Raw genomic sequence first — 24,743 nt, forward strand, 5'->3', positions numbered from 1 at the left:
GAAGTACCTACGTACTGAACCGTGGCTGAGCAGCTGGTGATCTCTTGGGTTGGCTCTTGGCCCTTCGTCATGCTGCAGAGAAACAAGGAGATCACCTCCCGTACGTAAAACACCAAGCCTCCGACATTCTCCACCTGCGCCCATTGAACGACCACAACCTGCTGGTTTGTATTTTCTGATAGCGTTCTCGTAGTTCTCATACAGCTGCTGCTTGATCTGAGCGCCCACGTTACACGCTCAAGCACACAGGGAATTCCTCTCGCCACCGGAGTGCAGCTCTCGACCGCACCACATCCCGCGCACAATCTTTACTACACTCCACCAACACCCCACCAAGACTACACCATGGCTCGCCCACGATGGATGCTCCACGTTCAAGCCCAATTCTGGCGCACCCTCATGGGTATCGGCATGATGCTGCACCGCTTCGCACCTCCGCGGCCCCCCAAGCCCAGCTTCACCCGCACCGTCACCACCACCATCTCGCCACGGCGCGGCCAGTTTACGATGCAATTCTACGTCCCGCGCGACTACGACGTTCAGCGCCGGCTGGGCCGCGGCCGGAAATACCCTGTAGTTGTGAACTTCCACGGCGGCGGCTTCACACTGGGGACTGCGACGGATGACGCTCGATGGTGCAAGACGGTCGTCGACGAGGTGGGCGCGGTGGTCGTCAGTGTGGATTATAGGCTCGCGCCTGAGCACCCATTCCCTACGGCTGTGGAGGACGGCGTGGATGCGATACTGTACCTCGCCCAGCGCGCGGACGAGCTCTACATCGACCTCGAGCGCATCGCCGTCAGCGGCTTCAGCTCCGGCGGAAACATGTCGCTGACGGTGCCGCTGCGGCTGCAGCAGGAGACGATCACCGAAGACTATCTCGGGCGGCACTTTTTGACCAACAGCAGCGGGGAGAGCAGCGGGTCCTCGAAAGCCGGTCTCAGTGCGCCTGATGGGCCCGCCCCGCAACAAACCCGGCCCATGCTCCAGAAAGCCTTTTCCGCCGGCCGCACCCTCGTCTCGGTCAGCCGCGAAATCCGCATCAAGGCCATCTGCGCCTGGTATCCGTCCACAGACTTCACCAACACCCGCGAGCAGCGCCGCATGACGTGTTCCCGCAAAGACCAGGAACTTCCCGCCGTCTTCACCGACCTGTTCGACGCATCATACCTCCAGCCGCCGACGATGGACATGTCGAACCCGTACCTCTCGCCCGGCGTCGCCCCACACGAGATGCTGATGGGCCTGCCAGACGACATCATCCTGTTCACGTGCGAGTGGGACATGTTGCTCGCGGAGGGAGAGCGGCTGAGGGATAGGCTGCGGGACGAGTGCGGAAAGAACGTGGTCTATCAGATGGTGCCTGGCGTGCCGCATGCGTGGGACAAGGCGCCGAATCCGCTGAAGCCGACGCCGGGCGTGCAGCAGCATTATTTGAGGGCGTGTGGGGAGCTGAGGAGGGTGTTTAAGGTGGCGCCAGTGCCGGGAAGTGTGAGTGCAGGAGCGGGCAGGAGGAAGAGTATTGTGAGATAAGCGAGGTTGGCATTAGATAGAGTCTGTAAAAGAAGTTGGAGCTAGATTCGATTGAAGGAGCGGGGGCGTTTGGCGTAGAAATGGGGTGTTTCTGAGGGGTGCGTGTGATGTCTCGCTGCTATATTGAACAGCTAGCATACCGAACTTAAGCTCATTCCAAGCGACCAACATGATGTGCAAAGCACGGCACAATACACAATCTCTACAACAAGCACATGAGATCAGTACCACAGGACGTGGTGTTCACAGCCTTCGAGCTGTTAGGAACATGTTTCACGCAAAGAAGGCGCTTTCTCGCTTTAATATCTCCAGCGGACTATTTCACCAGACATGCTCCGCCATCGCTAAAGGCGGAGGCTCCCCGAATCCGTAGAAGCCCTTGAGCCCCGGCAGCGGCCTCCGATGCCACGTCCTCGCGAACCGCTTCGCCTCCGTCTCCGTCTCGAAAGAAACAAGCCACCTACTCGCCACGTATTGAGGCCGGGTGGTCTCCAGCGTCTGCTCCTCCTTCTCCCTACCCTCCTCGAGCACACTCAGCGCGTCCTTCGCCCGCCCCTCATCGCGTCCACCCGCCGCGTCCCTCCCACCCCTCCTTGGCCTCTCCACCTTCACAACCCCCCCATTCGGCCCCTTGAGCGCCCACCCCACGCCCCTCTCCTTCAAATCCGCGGCAATGAGCCCGCGTATCGCCTGCGTGGTGGGCGCATTACTCGTGCCCTCACAATGCAGCAGCACCCTATGCTCCTGGCCGTCCGCCCAGGGCAGCGTGCGATCGACGCCGCCGTCCTCGATCAGCCGGCGCAGCGGCGCGGGGTACGGCTCGGGAATCATGCGCAGGTCGAGGGTCTGCGAGGGCGGCACGAGCGCGAAGGACTGCAGCAGCGCGTGCATGTCCTGGCCGTCGGGGGAGTAGCCGGGGGGAGGCGGGATGGGCGAGAAGAGAGAGGTTGGGACGTGCGTTTTGGACAGCCGGTGCGCGTAGGCGACGTGTTCTTGGAAGGCGTGCGCGGAGGCCGGGGTGGAGAAGAGGAGCGTGTAGCGGTCTGTGCGCTCGAGGGTGTCGGGGTCGCGGTGGGGGATTACTGGGGAGGGGGTTGTTAGTGTCTGTACACGGCGTTGTGGATAGAAACCACGGGATTTGTGGAGCGCACACACCTTTCAGGATGTCGCCCTCCCCGGCCCATTCCTCGATATGCTTGCCCTTCGGTATCATACGCCGGAAATCGGCCTCCGCGAGCGACTTACTTGCGCCGCGCAGGACGAGCACGGTCCAGCGTGATTCTCGGCCCGCCTTCAGTGCTTCGATCATGCGCTGCCGCGCTGATTTCTGCTTAGGTGGCTCTGGGGCGTCGGTGTCGTGGGGATCGAGTACTAGGCGTGGGATGATTCTGTGTTCGTCGGGTGGAGGTGCGGGTTGCTGCTTCCTGGCTTCCTCGGGGAATAGCTCCTGTAGGAGAGAATATGTTTCTTGCGCAGAGTTTGGCTGGACGGGCGGAGGCTCTACAGACGGTGATTGAGTGTTCTCCAGTTTGACGAATGTAGACTGAAGATTAACAAGCTGAGTAGATTCTGCCTGAGTTGGCCCTGTTTGAGTGGCCCTTGTCCGGGCGGTCGTTGCCTGAGCAGACCTTGTCTTGGGGAGTATGGCTCTAGTAGACCTCGTCCGAGGCTTCTCCGATTGAGAGACCGTAGCCTGAGAGGGGGTTACTTTGAGAGACTCCGGTTGAGGGGACAAAGCCCGGGAAAACGCTCGTTTGGGTAACGCTGACTCAGTAGCCTTCAGCTGAGTGGACTGTCCCTGAGTGTTCTCCGAGTGGACAGCCTCCGAACGGGATACCTTGAACTGGATAGATTTCGGCTGAGCTGATTTGGGACGAATGGAACCTGCCCGACTTTTTCGTGGCTGATGAGACTCTTCTTGCATTGACTCTGGCTGAGTAGTCTTTGGCTGGACAGTGCTCGGCTGGGCAGCCTCGGGCTTCGCGGGACTAATCTTGGTGACATCGGTCTCTAGTTCGAAAGTCGACTCTCCTAAAGAATCAGATTCTTCCAGCATAAGTGAGCTGTGACTCGGTTCGGCCTCGTTAATGCTCTGACCTGAGAGGATCAACCTCCTAACCGCGTGGGAATTGGTCGTTGTCCGGTCAGCTGAAGATGGGACTGGATTCGCCTTAGCAATACCCCAAGCGCCTCTAGGCAGCTGGTCGGCCTCTCCGGGGGTCGCCGCTGTCTTCCCAGGCTTGTTCGCGCGCGTAGATGGGATTCTCTTGTTGATGCGCAGAGTCCTTGGAGAGGATTGCTCAGCCCGGCCAGATGATACCTCTGACCCTTTCTTCTCATTTGCGTGTACAATTGAAGTTCTTCTAGTATTGGCCGAAACCCCTATAGGCGACCGGTCGTTCGCTATAGGAGTTGTGGCTGTCTCTTGAGACTTGCTTGAAGGCAGTGCTGATATGCTCTTGCTAATGCCCCAAGCCGTCAAAGGCAGCTGTTCAGTCCTGACTGGAGCCGTGCTCGCCCCTTCACTTGTAGATGCACGCGAAGATGGTCTTATCCGCGCGGCGCTCCGAGCTCTTAAACGCGGCCCGATAGTCCCCCTAGACCGCACGTATTCCTCTCGTGCCTTGCTCCTATCCGTAACCTTGTTCGACAGCTTCTCTGACGGCTTCGCACCGCCCGAGTCTCCGTCCCCCCTTTCCCCTATACCCCAAAGATGCTTGAACGAAGCATTCTTCGGGATCATCTTTCCATCTTTAATCCACCCTTTCTTGAACCTAACCTGAGTCTTCGGTGCATTCCCCTCCGCGCTGCCATCATGCCCCTGAGGTTTTCCAGCGTCCCCTACTTGTTGTGGAGCTGTTGGGTGCAGCGGGCGAGGGATCTCTTCCGTGGGCTTTGGGACATCCTGCGCTGGGCTGTTATCGGGCGCTACAGATTTCCAGACATTCTTGAAGCGCGGAGGGCGCCACGCGGTACCCAGGTAACGCGGATCGAGGCGCCGCGGCATCAATTGAAGGCGGTGGACGGGGCTGGGTGCTGCATCTCAACTGCGGTGCGGTTGCTTTGAAGCTTGGCCGCTCAGAAACCGCAGCGGAGCTCGGGATTAGTCAGCGGCCAACTCCGCAAACGGCGCTGAACCTCTCGTCCCCAGCTCCTTCAGCGCTTTCGACTCTACTCTGGTTGTGCTTGTCACCCTTGACCTGGAAACTGCTTAATTGAGCTCTCAACCGGGCGTCGCAGCCCATCGTGCATCTTGTTATCTGGTTACGTCCGCTCCTTTCGACTAGAGCATCTTACGACCAAGATAGTAATTTTCCTCGACCGCAAAACCTTTATGCCAAGACCAGGCAAATCCCGATGTATAAATCGATAGTTTCCCCGAGGCCGCCAACTCGGGCAAAGTCGCGCTCCTACATACTAAACCCAGGATGACTCAACAGCTCCAGTTCGGCCTCCGGCCACCACAGCAGCGCCCCACGGAGCCGACGCTCGAGGGCGCCTTCCGGGTCCAAATCGCGCCCAACGATCTCAAGGCCCTAGGACTCCAGCAAGGCGACCCCATCCGGCTGGCGACTGTCACTGAAGGCGGACCTAGCAAGCTGGGGCTCGGTTCAGCATTTCTAGCAGCGACACCGAACGCCGGCAGTGGCGCGAAGAGATATGTGCAGGTTACGGACACGTTTAAGGAGACTTATGGGTTTACGCTCGAGGATCGGGTGACGATTAGGAAGGCACTGGATACGCTGCAGCAGGCGCGGGTAGTGCATTTGAAAGAGGTAGTGCAGGGTGTGTTGCCGGCAGATGCGGAGAGCTACGAGGACCTGGACGTTCCGATACGATATACATTAGGTGAGCAGTCTAGACAAATCCGGGCGTATTATTACTGAACATAGCAGGGAAAACAAAGTTTCTGGTTGTGGGCGGCGCCTTCGAAGTCGTCCCACCAGACGGCGACAAAAAAGGCCGCAAAAGACGTTTCGTTATAGAGAGGATCGAGCCGCCTCTCGACACGAGTCAGCCATACGAGTTTACTTTCAAGACCAAAGTCCATATCGCGGGCAGTAGGCCGGTTGTAGTTGCTCCAACCGCACCCAGTTTTCTTTCGATCAACTCAGACGGCATAGGCGGTCTCCATGAGCAGATCAGCCAGATCAACTACATACTTAGAAGATTTAACAATAGCTCTCGGCTCCCGCCCAGTCTACGCGGAAGCCGCGGTATACTTCTCCACGGTCCATCCGGAACGGGCAAAAGCATGCTACTAGAGAAGCTGAAGGCAGCGGGCTGGCGAAAGGTGTTCGAAATCGGGGAGGCGACTCGCGGCCACGCAGGGCAGAACCAGTCTGCGATTCGCAAGATCTTCGAAGATGCCGCGGCAAGCGCACCAAGTATTATCGTTATTGACCAGTTGGACATTCTGGTCGGGAAGGATGAGCATGGCAATTCTGCTAATCCTGGCCTTGCGCAGCTGCTACGAGCTGGAATTGAAGGTCTGAGGCGATCGCAAATCCTGGTTGTGGCGAGCGCCCGGAGTCTTGGCCACATTGATGGGACTCTGCGAACGTCGAGGACATTCAAACACGAGATAGAGACACCTGTACCGTACGCTAAGGCGCGTGTGGAGATCCTGAAGATACTGCAAGACAAAGATCCCTCTTTACCACACGCGGTATCCGAGGCTGTAGGCGAGCGAACGCATGGGTTCGTAGGCCAGGACCTTGAAGTCCTCTGTGAGGACGCTTTGGAGCGGGCCTACGACCGCCACTTCGATCAAGACGACTTCGTCCACGTCGAGCAAGTAGACGACCCAAACAATGACCAGGCCGAAAACGGCGTTACGGAGACTCCGGTTCCCGCACCTTCTGGCACGGAGCTAGTTCTTGAAGCATCGCTCGACGATTTCGAGCAGGCTCTCCGCACCGTCCGTCCGACAGCTATGAAAGAAGTCTTCCTCGAACCCCCCAAAGTCCGCTGGAGCGAGATCGCCGGCTCCGAACACGTGAAGCAAGCGCTCTTCGAAGTCGCGGAGCTGCCCTACAAGGTAAGTCCCCTTCCACTGTCACCCCTAGCCCTCAACAGCCCAAGCATTAATGACACTAACACGATCAAGCGCCCGGACCTCATGGAGTACGCTCAAATACAGCCCTCCCGCGGGCTGCTACTCTACGGCCCCCCAGGCTGCAGCAAAACCCTCTGCGCGCGCGCCGCAGCCACCGAGTCCGACCTGAATTTCTTCGCCGTGAAAGGCGCAGAGCTAACCTCCATGTGGGTCGGCGAGACGGAGCGCGCTCTGCGCGAAGTATTCCGCAAAGCCCGCGCAGCCTCCCCCAGCATCATCTTCTTCGACGAGATCGACGCCATCGCCGGCGCCCGCCGCGGTGGCGCCTCGAACGGGCTGAACGTCCTCACCACGTTGTTGAACGAGATGGACGGCATCGAGAGCAAGCAGGGCGTGCTGGTGCTGGCTGCGACGAACAAGCCTGAGATGCTGGACGCGGCGCTCATGCGCCCTGGAAGGTTCGACGCAATGCTGTATGTCGGCCCGCCGAACGAGGCGGCGAGGAGGCAAATTCTCCAGATGAAGACGGCCAGGCGACCGGTCGTGGAGGGTCTGGATCTGGAGGAGCTCGCGAGAGTCACCGAGGGCTATTCAGGCGCGGAGATGGTTGAGATCTGTAACGAGGCTGCGAAGGCGATGGTGAGGGATGGCTTGGAGAAGGGCAGATGGGAGAGGATTGGGAGAGGGCATTTTGAGAGAGCGATGGAGCACATCGTGAGAGGCATCACGCCGGAGATGCAGGAGAGATATCAGAGGTGGGCGAAGGAGCGTTCGGCTGTTACGAGCTCATAGAACCATTTGAACTCGTCTCCCGTACTCTTCTATGTGCCTTCATCGCCTGATACACTTCCGGCAGTGCTTTTCAGGTCGATGGATGGATACAGTCGGCATATACGGCTATGCACTCTTTGCCAGGAGAATCGTACCAAGAATGCGCTTTCCTCGCTTCGGTCGTGCTCCTAGAAACCTAAGGGCTGGGAACCGCGTCCCTCAGCCGCCCGCCGATCGCGGCCCAACCCCTTCGCCCCCTTCCCCTCATCGTTCTATTCATCCATCTGCCACTCATAGTTCAGCCTCTCCAAATTAGCCCTCCGATTCCTCGCCCCAAACCACTCCTTCTCAAACCCATTCCCCCGATCCACCCCATCCCACCTATACCCTGGCCTGATACCATACCTATTCGGCGCCGCCGCACCTTTATACGCCGGCTTACCCCCCGCCCCCCTCCCCTCCTTCTTCGCACTTATAAACTGCGCCGCAGGATCATTCCACCGGTCCCGCTCCCTCAGCTCCTCATTTATCTCCACATCGTCCGCCCGCCGCGCCAACGGCATGTATTTCGCATCCTGAAGCTGCTGTCGCCGCGCAGCCTGCTCACGGCGCTGGACGTCGCCTTTGGCTTCTTCGGCCTGCTCAGCTGCCTTCTTGGCCTCGGCGTCCGCTTTGGCACGGGCCTCGGCTCGCTTCATGGCGACATTTATGATGCGCCCGGAGGCATCGCGGTAGATCGTTTCACGCGCTTTGCTACTCGCTCCTCCCCCATCGTCACCAAGACTCTGGAGACTCGCCATCTCGGCCTCCTTCTTGCGGCGCATTTGCGCGGCGATCTGCTCGGCGGTCTGCAGGCCTGCGTGAGCGCCGCTTTCCATCCTGGCCACGCTATCGCCGTCGTCGGCGTTCTCGATTACGGGGGCGTCTTCTGCGGCTTGCGCGAAGGCGGCGCGGTCGGCGGCTGCGGAGGCGATGATTGCGTCGGCGGCGGCTTGGTCGGCGTTTGTGGGGGCGGCGCTGCCGACGGGCTTCCAGGCGTTTTGCTTGGATTTGCGGAAGGAGGCTGTGTGGCCGGCTGGGGGGGAGATGGTTAGCTTAGATACTCGGCTTTGGGGCGCGAGCTGGGGAGGGCGGAGAGGGTATGTCAGAGTAAGGGAGGTACAAGGAGAGTAAGAAGAAAGAGAGACACACCCATAGTAGGCCCCTCGTCCTCATCTCTGCTGCTAGCATTGGTGCTTGTGTTCCAGCCTGGAGTGTCGTCGTCTGCGATAATGAGGCCGGCGGAGGGGTCTGCCGTGCCTTTCCGCTTGCGCTTTTTAGACCGCTTCTCGGAGGGCGCGTCGGCGGTTAGGTAGTTCTTTGCTAGGTAATCGGCGAGTGACATTGCTGGGGTATATGGTCGCTGTGGGGTATAGGTGAGAGCTGCAAGGACGGTAGTCGCAATTGGGCCGAAGTGCGCCCGAATCATGGTCTCGCTATCACGTGCACGACGTGTGAGTTTCCAGGCCTAAATCTCTAGAAGCATTCAGAGGCACCGACGTCAACACCAAGCTGTACCCGTCCCCGGGAGCGCTGGACACACGCCGGATGCTTCAGCCTGGAGATGCCCCCGGTGTCTCGTGCGCTGAGCGGCAGGTGTGTTGTGCAGTGCCTTACCGGCGTCTCCCACTGCAGGCACAAGGGGCATTTGGTTCGTCATCTCGAAGCCCACAGGGAGACATTCGCAACCCAGTGCAAGAACAGGCGAGACTCTCACAGTTAGATGTCATCCAGATCCTGGGCACTGGAGGTGCTGGTTGGTTAAGGGAACGGCACTAGGAGATTTGGCGAGATTGAGGATGCCAAACCTCCACACAACATGAAACACCGCAGGTCAGATCGATGCATGAACCACCAAGCAACGCAAGCCCCAAGACGCTTGTCGGCATCAACTTCAGACTGTGCTACGGCTTCCGGGATGCAAATTTCCAGGTAGGACCTTGAGTACCAATGCCTCCGAGGTGGCCTAAGCCTTGATGTTATTGCAAATCTCTCAGACTATCAATCCGCTGTGGCTCCACGTATCCGCAGGACGGTGATCTACGGCGTTTCATTTTGTTTCAACGGTTGTTGTGCGTTTTCGCATTCCGTCCGAGTTTTCTATTCCTCACTTCCGCAAGCCGGGTGCTGCGACTTCCCATTCTAACTTCGACTGTCTGTTTGTCGAACCTCTGTCTTCTTTCACTCTTTCCTTCAAGTCTAGTCATTCACTCCTTGAGCTCTCTGGAGAGCCGTCCTATCCTTACCTTCGTTTCATCACATTCTTTCAACACTGTATAACCATTCTCCGCATTGCTTGCTATAACGACCAGATTTGCACACGAATCACCATGGCCAAAACACTTTACAGGTCAAAATCTTTACGATTCAGGAGGCGGCGAGATCAGTCCCCGCAAGAGAACGATATCTCCTCGCCATGCCTAGTCGCAACAGATGCAGCACCTCGACACGATCTTTACGACATAAAAACTGCTGCTTTGACAATGCACCCAATCAGCCCATCCGATGCAGCCGGATATGAGCAGCGTCCAAGAACCGCAGGCGGAGATTCAGCACGAAGCAAGCTCTTGCGTTCAGTTACGACGCCGGTTGCTCACGGACCCAGAGATACCACCTTGGAGCTTCCTTCGCTGTCATCAAAGACAATCATCTGCAGTGCAAAAGTTCAAGGGAGAACTATCGGCATGGCGCTTCGCAAAGCTGAGCAAGCCGCGCCGTGGGATCAGGACAACATCGTTGACTGGAAACCGCCGAATGGCAGCACATGCACCCTAGTCACCAGTATATCTTCAGGATCCAACACGACCACTACCCAGCATGACGAACAAAAGCCCAAGATTAGCCGGTGGAAGTCGATGTTTGGGAGGAAGCCATCGCGTACGCCTCAGCAGTCTCCGCCGTACAAGCTCCAGGCTGCAAAACAGACAAGGAAGAGATCGACGACCACGCCCGTGACATCGCGGCCAGCAGTCTCGGCCTCAAAAGCGGACGCCACCTGTAGTTCTAAACCGGATAAAAACCTGAGTTCTTGTAGTGGGAATACCTCTCCTGTTGGACTAGGTGTACCAGCGGTAACGTTGTCACCGGAATCTGAGACTAAGCTCGACGATCAACGGCCAGCGGGACGTATGCTCGACATCGAAATTCCCAACATCCAGATGGAGAGGTATAGCGTCATGTTCGGCACCGTCTTACAGCCAGCGCACCCCCCCGTCCCTCAGTCGTTGCTGGTTCGACGTCAGGGGAATACAGACAGACTGAAGCCGCTCAACGAGTTGAAGGTATGCCTCTCCTCCCTTAGTAGGTGAGACGTTTCCGAGGCTGATGTGGACATCCTTAGGTTAAGCCAGCAAACGAGCTCCTGCGTCCGCAGCGCAGAGCATCGTCCCCTTCGCTTGCTCGCTCGCCCTCTTTCTCGCTTTTCCCCGCTGTGGACAGCCGCGCCTCCCCCACACACCGGCCCAAGCATTTGCAGCGGTCTCAGACGGCGCCTGGAGCGCTATCACCGAACCGCGCTGTGTTCCAGACTTCCAACGAGGCCGTAGCATCCGAGATGCAAAACTCTCAAAGTACTAACTCGGAGGTTCTTGTCGCAACACCAACTACCACCGGCACGATCGACGTCTACGCAGACTACTGTCTAACGCCCCTTTCCATCTCGGTTGGCGAAGATCCTAGCTATCATCGTGACTCGGAAGACTCTAGGTATGAGACGGATCTTCGGCCACCTCCACTTCTCATATCGAAACCACCGCCGTCTCCGGCATCCCCCGCCTCTCCCACCGCGCAGGTGTCGATAGCGCGGAAGGTGTCGGTCACGCGGCCTCGCGCTGATAGCCTTAGACCTATGCCAATTATTCGTATGGGTTCTGGACGTGTCGCTGGTCGAAAGCCGCGCACTCCCACATTGGTAGAGCCGCTTAAGAGGATCAGTCAGAGGGTGGAGGTCGAGAGTGCGTAGTACTAGCAATTTGGCGTTTCGGGGATAGTTGGAGACTTAGGCCAGGATGCCGATGTAGACGGTTTGGAGGAGGATATACCCTGTATCTAAGCGTCTGTATGGAATAGATGAAGTGGTGTTTTATGAAATGATTTTAGCAGTTCCTGGCCAATCACCACCCGCGGACATGAGAAGGGGAGCGTGGGGGAGCTAGCACCTTCCTGTCTCGGGCTTTTCAGCAGTTGCGTGTATAGCACACGTGCAGTTAAGACAGTGGCTGATGTGCACAGGGTATTTTGTACTTAAGCTCGTCTGGTCCACTCTCAGGAGGTCCGTCGGAGATCTTACAATTTCACCTTCGGGATTCTCGCCTCAGGCAACAAACAGGAAGCGGGTGTCGGGGATCCGCCTTCTCCAAGCAACCTCCAGGTGCTCCCTCCATTCGACAACGACAGCAGAGCAATACTATGCCTCTCCTCGCGGTCGTCGGATTCAGACGATGGAGCGTGGTAAATCGCGCATTTCCTCTGACATTAATAGTCCCAATTGAGCGCTTTTCAGTCGGGACAATGAGCGGCAGTTAAAACAGTCACCGAAACCGTTTACACAGCCGCGCGACTGCAGTGCTCTCTACATAAAGCACGCGCATATACACGCTGTGATTGGCAGCCTTGAACATCAGGTAGGGTTCAGCGCGCATGTCGAGGTAGGTCTTGAAGGCGTATTGCCAAAAGCGTCTCCGGCCTCAGCTTGGCTATGGAGGCTGAGCCGCCCGCAGCCTTATCCTGGGAGGGGCTCTGTTTTCCGTCTTCTCTCCTTCTTCTGCTGTGCATCTTTTGCTTCATGCGAACTAAGGTGCGGGCTTTCTACCAGTAGTTAAGCCAAGCTCAGTGTTGGGTTGTTCATCACCGCAGCGGGGGAATACAAGTGTAACGGACCTTGTTACTGGCAGTAAAAGATGTCAGACTTAGAGGTAAGGCGCTCGTCACACCCTGTACTCTCACAGCTTGTCAGAGCTTCTCAAGCTGCACGATGTTTCGCTCTTGTCTTCCGTATGGTGCTTGTGGCCACCCCATGCGCTCGTTCTTAGCCGAAAGCTAACATGCGTTCCTTTATCCAGGTTGTTGCCGCAGTATCGGCCATTGTCTCAGCCTTCCATGGAGGATACGAATTGATCAACCGCATCAAGGGGAGGAGAAAGGGCAAAAGAAAAGCAGCACAGGCGTCGAAAGAGGAGAATTTACAGGAGTCTCTCCAGGAGGGCGAGAGTACGGTTCGAAAGCGCTTTGACGACGGTTGTCAACAGCTCGGCGTGCCGTTTATGACCGGTGACGGTGAGAATTCTCGTCGCACATCCTTTCTTCTAGCATTGGCGGTCTGGCTGACACACCTCAGACATTGCTCGGGAACGCCTATATCACATCGCGGTCGTGATGCAAGCAGAGATCATCCGGAGCTTGCAGCTCGCTGCGGAGTTCCAGAACATCATGGTCAACCTAACAGTCCTGCGAGACGCCTCCGTTCTCAACCGCCAAGATACACTCAACACACTCGGGGAGCTTCGGCAACGCATCCTTGAGAGCTTGCCCGTCGAGCGCCCTTTCGCTGTCAGTTTACAACTACCTCGTATGCGAAGGGCACCATCGCCTGAATCGATCCAGATGCGAAGGGAACCGTTGATGGAATCGATCCGGACATTCATGACCGCGCAGATCGCGCCGGACTACATTCCTCCAGCTATCACCATAACCGCAGCGCCAGACACAAGAAGCGAAAGCGGGATCACTCGTTTCCTATCGAGCAGGCGTGCAGCTACCTCAAGGAATGCTTTGCCGAACGCTCCAACCCAGCTATATTTCGCATCAACTTTCGAACATCTCCGTTCAATCTTCCAGCAGCAGGAACCCAGCTTCGAAGAACCAGTCTTCCGCCAGCTTGGGCGACTGCAGATCGAGAATGAACCACAAGGCTGGGCCGGAGCCCCATGGAACGCCTCAATCTCAACAGGTAGTGCAGAGTCGAATCTCTCCTACAGTGGTGCGTCCGTCAGCAGCGTTGAGACTCTCAGCACTCCATCTCTACGAAGCAGCAGCACACCGTCGACGTCAGGGATCAGTACTGCCACCAGCCCTGATGGATTGCCTCCGGGCCTTCCGGTTTCCGTCCAGCTCCAGAGACCTACCTACTCCCGCCCTCCGCCCCTGACCCAATCCATAAGTTGGTCACAGCCGAACCAATCCCACCAACCACGCCCCTGCAAGAAAAATAACTACTGGGGCTTCTGCAAAGGTGCCTGGGCGACGCGCGTGTCTCCCAACGAAGGTCTGACCATCAAGAACCGCCTGGAAGGCTATAGCGCGCGAGCACCCCCCTTCGACTTCGCCATGGAGAAAAAGCCAGAAAGATACTACGGCCAGTCGTCGTTCCTGAAGTGCAGGTACTGCGAGTTCCACAGCGCCTCTTACAAGCGGACGTTAAGGAGCGTCGATCCAACCGTGCAGACCTCCCCCTGCGGCATCCGCTACCGTTGGATCTTCCTGGCCAAGAGTCACATCAAGGCGAGCAGGGCGTCCCAGGCGGCAAGCCCGAATTACGGCTGTATGATCTGCTGCGCCGAGGGCCGTGACACGATTGTGTTTGGCAATCCGGAGACGCTGATGAATCACATTTACCTTGAGCACAGGCGGCAGATGAGCGCGGATATGCAGTCGAGAATGAAGATTGTTTTCAATCGGTGGGCGGATGAGAAGGATGACTGGGATCTTAATATTCTCTTGGCGCTTAAGATGGTGGCGGACGAGGAGAATATTGGGTCTTCCTGGCTCTCACAAGCTGATATGGACCTGATGCTCGCTGCTTGTAGAGACCATCCGAGTCGCACTACTTCCAGCCACACCGCGTCCATGCACGCTGGGAGATTGCTGGGTTGGCTTGCGTGTGCGAAACGGCCGCTGAAGTGGTCCGAGATTCAGGCTGCTTGGGCCATTAATCCGGACGATCCGACAGCTGACTTCGAGGACCGTAAACTCCTAGTTGGTCCAAAAGACCTTTGCGGGCATCTTGTTACGGTTAATTCAGATGGAGTTGTCGGCCTATCTCATTCCATCGTCAAAGAGTGATTATGATAAGTTCGTGCGTATTGACACATGTTAGCTAACTGATGCTCGCAGATACATAATCAGAGCTCTTCCGTTTAATGTCGAAGCGGTAGAGAACGAGATCGATAGTTTACTGGGATTGTTGGCCTCTTTAAGAGCCTCAGACGTTTTCACAGGCTCTGGATACGCCTCGGGGACAGGTAAGAGTATTCGCAACAGCTGTGTTGTGGATAAAGACGAGCCTGACGACGTGGCAACTATTGCCACGGACAATCGGGAGCTGATTCTTCCAGCTCCAACAAAAGATGGATGCATCCTTCGCTTTGCCCAGCAGCTGTACACTGACCTCCCGCTTAGAGAATTTGATGGTAAGGCTCAGGACAAGGTCGCAGAAATCCTTCCGAAGCTGCTGGAAAGCTTCTCAATGAAACTGGACGTAAACATGTCGTCTAGTCTTCATGAAGACGCAATAACCTTTGTACACGATTACCGCGAGTATGTATTCTAGAATTACAACTAAGAGATTTTGGGGACACTAATGTGAACAGACACATTAGCGCATCATTTAAAGATATCCGACCAGACTACTCTTCTAAAGCCGCGTCTCGTCTTGATCACGGATCCCGTGGATTGTCTTCGTTAGAGAAGGTGCAGATATGGAATATATCAGATCTACAAGACGCCGAGGATCTATTGACGCAAGATGAGCCGGAAACGACTGAAGATGCAGAAGTGAACGATGATGGTAGAGCCCTGCTTGATTTTCTGGTCGAGACAGCAGCGTATCGATGGCTACTTGCACGAATCCGCAGAGATCTCGTCCTTGCAGAATCTCGACCCGACATCGCAGGAACCATTCGAGACACAATCATCTCAGGCTTGCAGTCGTGCCAAAGCACCCGTAACAACAGCTTGAAGATCATCCGAACGGCCGAGTTTGAAGTCCTGTGGGATCCTTTATCATTTCTCAAACAGCAAGGCTACGATGAAGGCGATGACGAAGTGCTTGGATCAGTCATTACTCTGACGGGATCTAGCGACAATGCACAAGCTGCTACCTGTGTGGAATATCTTGCACAAACCTGGCCAGTTGATGGACCGTGTATTGTTCGAGCTCTGCAGGTTGCCGTAGCCAAGAAGTTTGAAACGCCATACTCATGTATGTCGCAGTTCTTCTCTCATTGACTTGTTGTACAACTACTAAGTCGAAAGCAGTTTACTTGTTCGATGGAACTAAACTCACAATGTCTCTAAGAAATGAGACGCTGTTTGTTAAAACCGTCGGAAGGGCCAACTCTATCGCAGAGGTTGGTGAGCAACTCGCTTGGCTAGGGTCTGCTTTACGCTCTTCACCATTCGAAAACAGGCCAGCATATTGTACACCTAGCGTCACTAAGTTCATCAGTACAGGTGGTACTACTACGGAGCAGGACCGGTGTCATGCATCATACCGCATCACGTTCTCAACAGAAAGCACGACCACGGATCAGATCGAGGGGAGCTTAAGTGGAAGCTGCTGGCACGAGATGTTCAGGAACCCAGTTATTACCAGAGGCTTCCGTATCCCATCACGCAAGGAGGACCATACTGGGCTCGAGATCCCCCTAAACATGATGGCCGGTTTGGTTGAGGCACCCCGTGCGACCACCTTTGACGGCGAACTTGCTATCAAAGGATTCTGTACTATGCTCGTTCCAACAAGACGTTTGGACAACGTGCTTTACTGGCATCTTCTATTCAACAAAGACGGGAGCCACATATCATATCTCGATGATCGCGTTCGTGCTATCAGAGATGACTCTGCCGACAACTCTGGAATTTCGTCTTTGGTGGATATGAGACATATCGTTGGCTGGTGCTCTATTGTCAAGCACTTTACAGGTATGCATTCTTCTCTTTGTTTCTGTCCTTGTGCTGGTCTCAGAGAGCGATCTGATTGCTGAGACTACGATTCGTTCTAACATCAGCACGCAGGTGCACCAGATGCCAATTATGACATCAAGTGGACAGGTATCGACCAAGCTGGGCCAGGATGCGCCTTCGAGAAACTGTCAATAACCGGCGGCAAATTCGTAAACGTGGGAGCTTCTTTCGCTCGAGGGAACAAGGACACACCCCTCTACTTGAAACGGAGCTCATCATACGTGGAACAGCTCAAGTTCGCTCGAGGCAAATTTGCGGTGTTCTATGATACGGCGGAATGCCGGGCGTGGCTTACCAATGGAGCAAGTGCCTTGCTTCACTTGGTGCGCGCCTCCCTGAGGCATGACAGCTTAGACCGCTTGAACTCCAATTTTCTTTTCAGATTCGAGGAGCTCCGCGAAACGGACCACGTTCATGGCGCTGATGCTGCCATTCAAGTTCTTGCGGATCGGCATAACATGGAGCTAGAAGTCTTCCCCCGTGAAGACGAGGTTTGGACTGAAGAGGTGATAGATGCCAACGGGAAAAGCAGCCGGGAAACGAAAAGAAAGGTAACGAAAGTTCGCTTCCAGGATCGTGTCAACGATATATACCACATCTTTGAGCAAATACAGGAACATCAGGAGATACTGTCCGGACCCGGTATGCCATTGAGGACAACGCCGCGCCAGCAGCTGGAGGGATTTGACTTCATGGATATCGTTACTGGTGACAGTCCCCTAATCCCGCGGGTCACCAATCTGAAGCCAAGCGGGAAAGGCTGGGTAGACTTTACCAGGGCTATCCAAGCAGTCACGTTATTAGGACGCGGTTTCGGTGACCTCATCAAGCCGTCAGATGGTTCAAACAGACTCTGTGCATCCTGGAACCTAGTTCCTGTGGGAAAGAATTACCTTACCGCTTGTACCTCAGACCTAGTGGAGGTATTGAAGCGGAAAGGCGACATCGAGGCCGTACCCATGAAGCTGGTTAGCGGTATTTACTGGCACAAAGGAGGTAAACTCTTCGAGCCCTGCGAATGCAGGGACAAAGTCTTGAAAAGGCGGTTCTTGTCTTTGAACAATGTCTGCGATCGGGTTCAAGTACTTCTACCACCCTCGCTAGGCCGAAAATCGCATCCTGGGCCTCTTGAACAGGATGGAGCTGTTGTATTTGGCCACAGCACGAGGTATCCTTGGCGCTGGCCGGACCGGGGTCATCCAGAAGAAGAGAAGCTACATCCAGAAGAAGAGAAGCTACCAGCAGAAGAGGCGGATAGAGTATGTAGTGATAGTGGATTAGGAAGTAGCACTGGTTCATCAGCAGAGTACAGTGGTGAACTAACGTCCGAGTCCTCCGTATCTGAGTCTTCTCAACGACCAGGAAGCCAGCCTGGTTCATCGGTTACGCCGGTTGAAATGGGCGCGGAGTTGAGCAGGAAAAAGCAAAAGTACAATGGAGGCGTTTGAGAGGCCAGCAACCTCCTTTCTCATTCGGTGAAATGAGACTTTTTAGACGTACAACTTGAATCCCGTTCTAGCCGCTTATCCCGATGTCCTCTCGCGTTTATAAAAGGGTACTTCCGTTTAGGGTTTAGCGTTATTCCTATTGTTGTATTATGGGCCAGAAATAACCTGAGTACTGTTTGGGTTTCCCGCACACGTTCTTGATGACTTCCGCGGCTACATATTACGCCTCGTTCGGAGCTCGTGGAGAGCACAGATGGCCAACGAGTCGTTTTTTCGATTAGGTATTGGGATAGTCCCGCAATTGCGAGGAAGCATACAAGATCCAGATTTCACGCCCCAAGGACCCGGCGATTCGACATACGGCACATCCCAAGATAGATCTGTCGACTTAAGACACTTTGACTACTCTGTTTACATAAACAACTTGCCTATTGCTTTTGAGAAACAAGGCCTTGAACACTCTGGGCCTCTAAGGCTGTATCACTATACACATGTATCCCCAACCCAATCTGTAGGAAGCGAGAAGTCTTGAAACAAAAACGCCAACCCCCTCCCTATCCACGCGAAGAAGAACACTAACGTCGCTGGAAGCCGCGAATATGAATCTACGACCCACACCCCCTGTATCCAGCAAGGACAACAGAAGCACAACGGCTGCTAAAACAAACAACGAAAAACTTGACAGTTTTAGCGCTCTAGCGCTCTAGAGCTCTAGCATTCCAGCCCTCTAGAACTGCGACACCGCAATAGCAATAGCCTGATCGTCATTATGGCTAATGCTCACACTGACAGACTTGACGCCCGCCTTCTTAGCCGCTGCCTCTGCGTCACCATGTAGCTACATAACCGTTAGCAATATGCCCTTCTTCACGGAATCGACCCCGGGGGGGGGGGGGGGGGGGGGGGGGGGGGTAACTTACAGTAACAACAGGCGCCCCCTTCTCATCATTCGTGATCTCAATATCCTTGAGCGGCGCGCCCGCTCCCTTGCCTTCCACACCGAGAGCCTTGAAGACAGCTTCCTTCGCGCTCCACCTCCCCGCAAACGAGGCCTGCGGCGCCGGCGCCTTGCGGCAGTACTCCTGCTCCTTCTGGGTAAAGTTCCGTTCCACAAACGTCTCGTTCTCGATATTGATGGCCGCAATACTCTCAACATCGACGCCGACCTTGCTGTCCTTGGTCGCGGTAGCCTTAGCCAGGCTCTCGAGCATCGTCTTCGTCTCCTCCGTCTTCGCGTTCTTGACCGGCTTGGGCGCGGAGGTCGGGTAGGCGTACTGCGCGGTCTTCTTGTCGGCCACGACGCGGATGGTCGGGTCGAGGAAGACCTGGCTCTGCTGGGTGTCGGCGTAGGGGCTCTTGTCCTTGGCGCGGAACATAGTGTTGTTGATGAGGCCGTCGTGGAAGTAGCGGTACGCGCGCTTCTGGCGGGCCTCGACCTTCTGCTTGTAGTTCGCGTATTGCGCGTGGTCGAGGGTGGCGAAGAGATATTTCGGATGGATGCCGATGGCCTGCGCGCCCTTCTGGCCGAAGCCGAAGGAGGTCACGCTGAACGCCTTGACGCCGTCCGTCTGGATCGAGTGGTTCGGGTACACAATGTAGTCGAACTTCTCCATGATCTTGTCCACGTTGTCCGCGTTGCGGTTGCCGGGGACTAGGCCTGTGTTCAGCACCTGGAGGCAGCCGTTGAACATCCATGCGCCTGCCGCGCCCTTGGGATGGCCCGTGAGGTACTTCTGGAAGATGCCGAGCAGGGCGTTGCCCTTGGCGCGGCCGAGATGCTTCATCTGCTGGCAGATGACGTCGGACTCGTTCTTGTCGTTTGCGACGGTTGAGGTGCCGTGGAAAGAGGCAACGGCGACGTCGTCGATGGTCAGGCCCCAAGTGGCCAGGGCGCCGCGAAGAGGCGCGATGCGTGGGTCCTGCTTCCAGAAGTTGTTGCCGAGGCTGTAGAGAGCATCCTTCTCTTGACGCTTGGCTTCGCGCTCGATGTGGGCGGCGCGCTCCTGCATGTACTCTGACTCGTCGAACTCAGAGCCGGAGGATTTCATTGCCGTGATCTCCTCTTGTAGGTACATGAGCTCGGACTCCTGCCATGACTTGATCTGCTTGCGGCGCAGGTCCATCTGGCGCTTCCTGTACTTGATATCAAGGAGCGGCGATGGGAACTTGGACGGCGCCTCGCGGGCGGTGGTAAGGAGACCCTGACCTGGAGCAGGAACAGAGCGGCCGATCTTGTCAGTAGCGGTAGCAGTGAAGCCAAGGATACCATAGATCGGTACACCCATGTCCAGAGCGAGCTTCGCGTCCATGATGACCTGCATACCGCAGCCCTGCGACTCCATGAAGCCATTGCGGGTAGTTGTAGTAGGCCTGGACATCTCCCTCGGTGTCCTCCCATGGGCGAACTCGTCTTCTGCGTTGCTGGTAGCCTTCATGTTGGCGAACTCGTACGAGCCCTCCTCCTGAAAGTCATCGAAGCCACCGACAAAGCAGATCCTAGCCTTGCCCTCAACGATAGTGTCGTAGCCGATGTCAACGGACTCAACAGCAGTTGCGCAGGCACCGACGGGTGTCTTGATAGGACCAGTGGACGAGAGAAGCAACATATTCACCCAGGCGCTCATGGTGTTGATGAACGACTCTTGGAGGATATCCTTCTGCAGGGGCTTGTCGAGGAAGCGATCCTTGTACATGCCTCGCAGCGCAGACGTACCACCAATACCGGAACCGATGCAGTTACCGACCTCGGAAATGTGAACGTACTTGTAAAACTCATACGGATCGGTGATACCGCAGGAGAGGAGGGCCTCGGCAGTGGAGACCAAGACGAAGAGGGTGACCGGATCGACCTGGGAGATGATGTCGTCGGGAACACCGTACTTCTTCGCATCCCATCCGGTGGGAATCTGGCCTGCGACAAGACGGTCAAACTTCAAGGCCTTGGGGATGAGGAGGGTTGCGCCCTTCTTTAGTCGGACGGTGTACTCCCCGGATTCCGGCACCTCGAAGACCTCAACCTTGTCGCCATGTTCGCGCTTGAACTCTTCTGCGGTCTCCTTGGCCGTCTCAAATGGATCAAGGTCTTCCTCAATTTGGATTTCTTGAAGAAGCTGCTTCTTCTTCGGATCGTAGCCATGGAACAGCTCAGGCTCAATGAGACGGATACCGGAGTGTTCGAGGATGTGCTTCTCGTACTTGGCCTTGACGTCCTTGTCGTCAACCGGTTCCCCAGACTTGGCGTCGACCCAGCCGGAGTACGTCTTGCCCTTTAGAGGGCCATTGTGATTCCTGATGAGACCCATGATCCATGCCATCTCGACGCACCCCTCGAGAGAGAACTGGCCGTAAGCCTCCATCTCCCAGCGGGTCCTCGAGTTACCCCAAGGCCCGACTTCTGCGAAGCCCGTGACCACGACGACCTTCTCGAGGTCAACCATTCCTTTGAGATCCGAGTTGAGTGGCTTGACCTCGGTCTCCCAGTCTGGCACCTTGGGGAAGTCGAACTTGAGATTAGCACGCGGCTGCACGTTAACCTTCTTGTACAGCGCCTCGCTCTCCTCGCCGTTGACAATCTTGTTCTCGATCGCAGTCTCCTTTGTGACCGCCTTGCGGATCTCAGCGGTCTCGGTATACTCCTTGCGAAGGTCGGTCATGAGATCCTTGAGATTGGGCAGGTATTGGAAGCCGCCGTTGAGATCGGCCCAGACGGGCTCCATCTGGCAGAGATTGACAATGGAGGGAGACATGAGGCCAAGCAGATTGAAGGCCATCTCCTGCTGGGAGAAGGTGCGGACACCATACCTCTCAATGCCCTCGGCAACGATGTTGTTGCCGGCCATGAGACCCGTGCCGCGTGTCCAGCCGATAACAGCGCCGCAGATGGTGAGGTAACTGCCCCAGCTTTCAGAGTGCCAGCGTTCGAAGAGCGTCTCCAACGCGATCTTGGATTCGGCATACAAGCCGTCGTTTCCAAAAGTACCGTGGTTGGGTGAGAGCGGAAGGATGGCCTGCGCAGGCCGAGTGGCGTAGCCATGCTCAACCTTGTGAGCCTTGATAGCACCAAGTAGCCGGACCACATTGGTCAGCATGATACGGTGAGCAAGCTCGGACTTTGAATCGATTCCATCAATCTCGCGGCCCTGCTCTGAGATGGCAGCGAATGGAATGACGAAGTCGAGATCCCAGCCGAGACCCTTCTTCGTGTCGTAAATGTAGGACACCAGAGCCTCCACATCCTGCTTGCTGCCTCCGTTGAAGGGCACAACGATGAGCTGCGAGCCGCGGGCGCCGTATCGAGCGTACATGGTCTGATAGTACTCATTGACCTCACGAGAGAAGCGGCTGGTGGTGACCACAACCTTAGCACCACCACTGATGAGACCTTGCAAGACTTCGGCACCGATGGAACCAGCGCCAGCACCGGTCATCAGTGCGTGCTTGCCCTGGAAGGTGACGCCGTTCTTGGCGGCCTGCTCTAGGCCATCCAAGTAGACACCGGTCAGCTTCTTGCTGTATTGCCATCCATGGTCGTCTTTCCTCTTGAGATGCAGGAAGGGGATCGTCTCGACCTTGCCCTGCTTGAGGCCGTTGACGCGGCCATTTCGTCCCTTTCTGGCATGACCGTTGGCTGCTTTGCCGTTCTCGGACGGCAGGATCTGGGACTCGTTCATCGACATAGAGCGGATAACATCGCTGTACAGAGTCTTGATCTGGAGCTGGGACGACTTGGAAAGCTTATGTTGCTGGCGAATGAGCTTGTAGATGCGCTGGAGATCGTTCTGGACTTTCGTCCTATTGCCGTACTCGGAGAGCTTGCCGCCATCGGCCATCTCCCGGACGTAATGTTCCAACTTCCTGACACTGGGTCGCGGTACTTCGGCGTAGTTCATGTTGCCGCGTGCGTCAATGTTGAGTGAAGGAGCAGTGGGCATGGCAACATCCTTGTACACCGGTGCCTCGCTAAGGACGTCTTTGCAGTTCTCGATGAGCTGCTGTCCAAGCTCCTTAGCGAGCTCGTAAGTCTCGCCACGCTCGGTCGGGCAGTGGTCGATGTGATACTGCATGAAGTCGAGCAGAAGCGGGTTCGACCGGTTCATGATGGCAATGCAGCGGCTGACAATCTCGCGATCGACCGCCTTTAGGCGCCCGAAGATAATGTCGTAGTACATGCTGAGGGCATCCTGTCGTGCCCAATTCCAGGATGAATCATAGACTCTGGCTTTGAGCTGGCTGAAGGATGGCTCGATACCGGCGGCGTAGAAGTCGCCGTGTTCCGCGTTCCAGAGATCCAACTGGGCCTGGAGAGCGCTCGACGCTTGCTGAGAGCCAGCGAAGGCCTTGTCGCCAGCGCGGAGGTCCATCTTGAGGTAGCGAGCGAAGAGCTCGAGCTGCTGCTTGAAGAGCGCTCGCTGGTCCTTGGTCAAGGCATCGATGGCAGCCGGGTCCATCATCATGCCACCCGCACCAGCACCGCCATCGCCGCCAGCGGCTGGCGCCGAGAGGTTGACTCCGGCAATTCCGGCATACTTGTTCGTTGTTTCGTCAAGCCACGCCTTTGCGTCGTTCTCTGATCCAAGACGCGCGGGTGGCTCCATGGTCAGTCCCAGGAGAAGGACGCCATCCTGTCGGCCAGTTCCCAATCCCCACCGTGTCTCCAAGTGTTTCCGGACGGACGTGATGTTGAAGCCACCAGGCATCTTCGAAGAAACCAATCGGGCGATGAGGGAGGATGACTGCTTGCCAAGCTGGCCATTGAAGGTCGCCTGCATCGATGCACCGAGCTCGTCCAAGGGGGTATCCTCCGGCTTCTCTGGCGTCGAACCGAACTCCTTGCCCAAGTCTCCTAGAATTTCGTTTTGCAGTGTGGATTTGCCTGTTTTGAAGCGTGTCAGTTCTTGAGCCTCGTCAATCGGCTCCCGGGAAACGTACCGCCAACCAAATCTTTGATAGCTTTGCTCAAGGGAATGTCCATTAGCGGCTTCTTCAGCTTCTGTGCTACCAGAGCACGCAGAATGTCCGTTGCGGTAACTGGCGCGTCTGCCACCGACGCGGCCGGACCGGCGCTGGGAGGTGGAGGAGCTGCCGCTGCCGCTGGAGCTGCTGCGGCAGCAGGTGCTGAGGATGTGGGTGCGGCAGCCCCAGCGCTTGGGGCTGCGGGCTCGTCCTCGACCGGATCGACATCGTAGTAGATGTCCTTTGCATCTTTGTTGTAGCAGAGGATGTCTCGTTGCAGCGAGAGAGCTGCGTCGTGTGCTTCGTACTTTGACGCCAAGGTTCGCTTGGCCATCACCCCCAGAGTGTCGGCAGGCCCAATCTCGACAATCCGCTCCGTCGTCTTCTCCCCAAGAATGACATCTTGCGTCTCAATCCACCTCACGGGCGAGGCGAACTGGTATGCAAGAAGCTCAACAAGGAGCGTGTGGGCGAGCTCCTGCTCGACTTCGGGACGCATAGCGGCGGGTATATAGCGAGGTGTAGAAAAGCGTGCAGAGAGGGTATAGTGAGCTTTAGAAGCAGGTGAGTGTGATTACAAGGAAAGGAGTGTGTTCATGCGCAGCTCGGAAGGAATTGAACTGTTCTGCTGGGTGTGCAAAGGAGGAGCTGCAGGGAGGTTATTTTTCGCGGGGAGGAGCGGCGGTGATGGGGGAGGTGGTAAAGTTAGCGAAAGAGGGTTCGAAAAGTTGTCCGCGAAGGCAGCAGTCGGAATATGAAGATGGCACTAGCTGTGCGGCTCGGTCGGACGACAGGAAAGCGTGGATATTCAAAAGGACAGCTTGTTGGTATCTCGCCGCTCGCTGGGCCAAAGCTTGCAGGCGTTGAGACTCAAGACTGCTCGAGCTTCGGCCGCGCGTGGAGAGACTCAACAGCGGGAAGGGCACTAGCACCGGCTAGCTTCACTTTGGGGAAGAGTTGTTCGCCAAGCGCTGCAGCAT

General features: G+C 56.2%; 8 protein-coding genes across 8 annotated transcripts; 5 read left to right on the plus strand and 3 right to left on the minus strand.

The window, feature by feature from the left end:
• Positions 1 to 345: 345 nt before the first annotated feature.
• Positions 346 to 1,533, plus strand: W97_03880 (uncharacterized protein; the record flags this gene model as incomplete). Its single annotated transcript, XM_007781774.1, has 1 exon — positions 346 to 1,533. One exon carries the CDS (start codon positions 346 to 348, stop codon positions 1,531 to 1,533), a length of 1,188 nt encoding a protein of 395 aa, XP_007779964.1.
• Positions 1,534 to 1,854: 321 nt separating this feature from the next.
• Positions 1,855 to 4,540, minus strand: W97_03881 (uncharacterized protein; the record flags this gene model as incomplete). Its single annotated transcript, XM_007781775.1, has 2 exons — positions 1,855 to 2,615; positions 2,689 to 4,540. 2 exons carry the CDS (start codon positions 4,538 to 4,540, stop codon positions 1,855 to 1,857), a joined length of 2,613 nt encoding a protein of 870 aa, XP_007779965.1.
• Positions 4,541 to 4,961: 421 nt separating this feature from the next.
• W97_03882 (uncharacterized protein) lies at positions 4,962 to 7,384 on the plus strand (the record flags this gene model as incomplete). The annotated part of the gene is made up of 3 exons (XM_007781776.1): positions 4,962 to 5,382; positions 5,430 to 6,574; positions 6,644 to 7,384. 3 exons carry the CDS (start codon positions 4,962 to 4,964, stop codon positions 7,382 to 7,384), a joined length of 2,307 nt encoding a protein of 768 aa, XP_007779966.1.
• Positions 7,385 to 7,635: 251 nt separating this feature from the next.
• On the minus strand, positions 7,636 to 8,747 carry W97_03883 (uncharacterized protein; the record flags this gene model as incomplete). The annotated part of the gene is made up of 2 exons (XM_007781777.1): positions 7,636 to 8,438; positions 8,555 to 8,747. 2 exons carry the CDS (start codon positions 8,745 to 8,747, stop codon positions 7,636 to 7,638), a joined length of 996 nt encoding a protein of 331 aa, XP_007779967.1.
• A 1,783-nt stretch (positions 8,748 to 10,530) lies between these two features.
• W97_03884 (uncharacterized protein) lies at positions 10,531 to 11,363 on the plus strand (the record flags this gene model as incomplete). The annotated part of the gene is made up of 2 exons (XM_007781778.1): positions 10,531 to 10,683; positions 10,743 to 11,363. 2 exons carry the CDS (start codon positions 10,531 to 10,533, stop codon positions 11,361 to 11,363), a joined length of 774 nt encoding a protein of 257 aa, XP_007779968.1.
• Positions 11,364 to 12,444: 1,081 nt separating this feature from the next.
• On the plus strand, positions 12,445 to 14,461 carry W97_03885 (uncharacterized protein; the record flags this gene model as incomplete). The annotated part of the gene is made up of 2 exons (XM_007781779.1): positions 12,445 to 12,676; positions 12,738 to 14,461. 2 exons carry the CDS (start codon positions 12,445 to 12,447, stop codon positions 14,459 to 14,461), a joined length of 1,956 nt encoding a protein of 651 aa, XP_007779969.1.
• A 1,223-nt stretch (positions 14,462 to 15,684) lies between these two features.
• Positions 15,685 to 17,644, plus strand: W97_03886 (uncharacterized protein; the record flags this gene model as incomplete). Its single annotated transcript, XM_007781780.1, has 4 exons — positions 15,685 to 15,751; positions 15,851 to 16,321; positions 16,415 to 17,331; positions 17,468 to 17,644. 4 exons carry the CDS (start codon positions 15,685 to 15,687, stop codon positions 17,642 to 17,644), a joined length of 1,632 nt encoding a protein of 543 aa, XP_007779970.1.
• An 894-nt stretch (positions 17,645 to 18,538) lies between these two features.
• Positions 18,539 to 24,262, minus strand: W97_03887 (fatty acid synthase subunit alpha; the record flags this gene model as incomplete). Its single annotated transcript, XM_007781781.1, has 3 exons — positions 18,539 to 18,649; positions 18,732 to 23,683; positions 23,740 to 24,262. The coding sequence occupies 3 exons, from the start codon at positions 24,260 to 24,262 to the stop codon at positions 18,539 to 18,541; spliced, it is 5,586 nt and encodes a 1,861-aa protein (XP_007779971.1).
• Positions 24,263 to 24,743: the final 481 nt, after the last annotated feature.

This window comes from Coniosporium apollinis (assembly GCF_000281105.1).
Source record: "Coniosporium apollinis CBS 100218 chromosome Unknown supercont1.16, whole genome shotgun sequence".
Taxonomy (NCBI): Eukaryota; Fungi; Ascomycota; class Dothideomycetes; genus Coniosporium; species Coniosporium apollinis.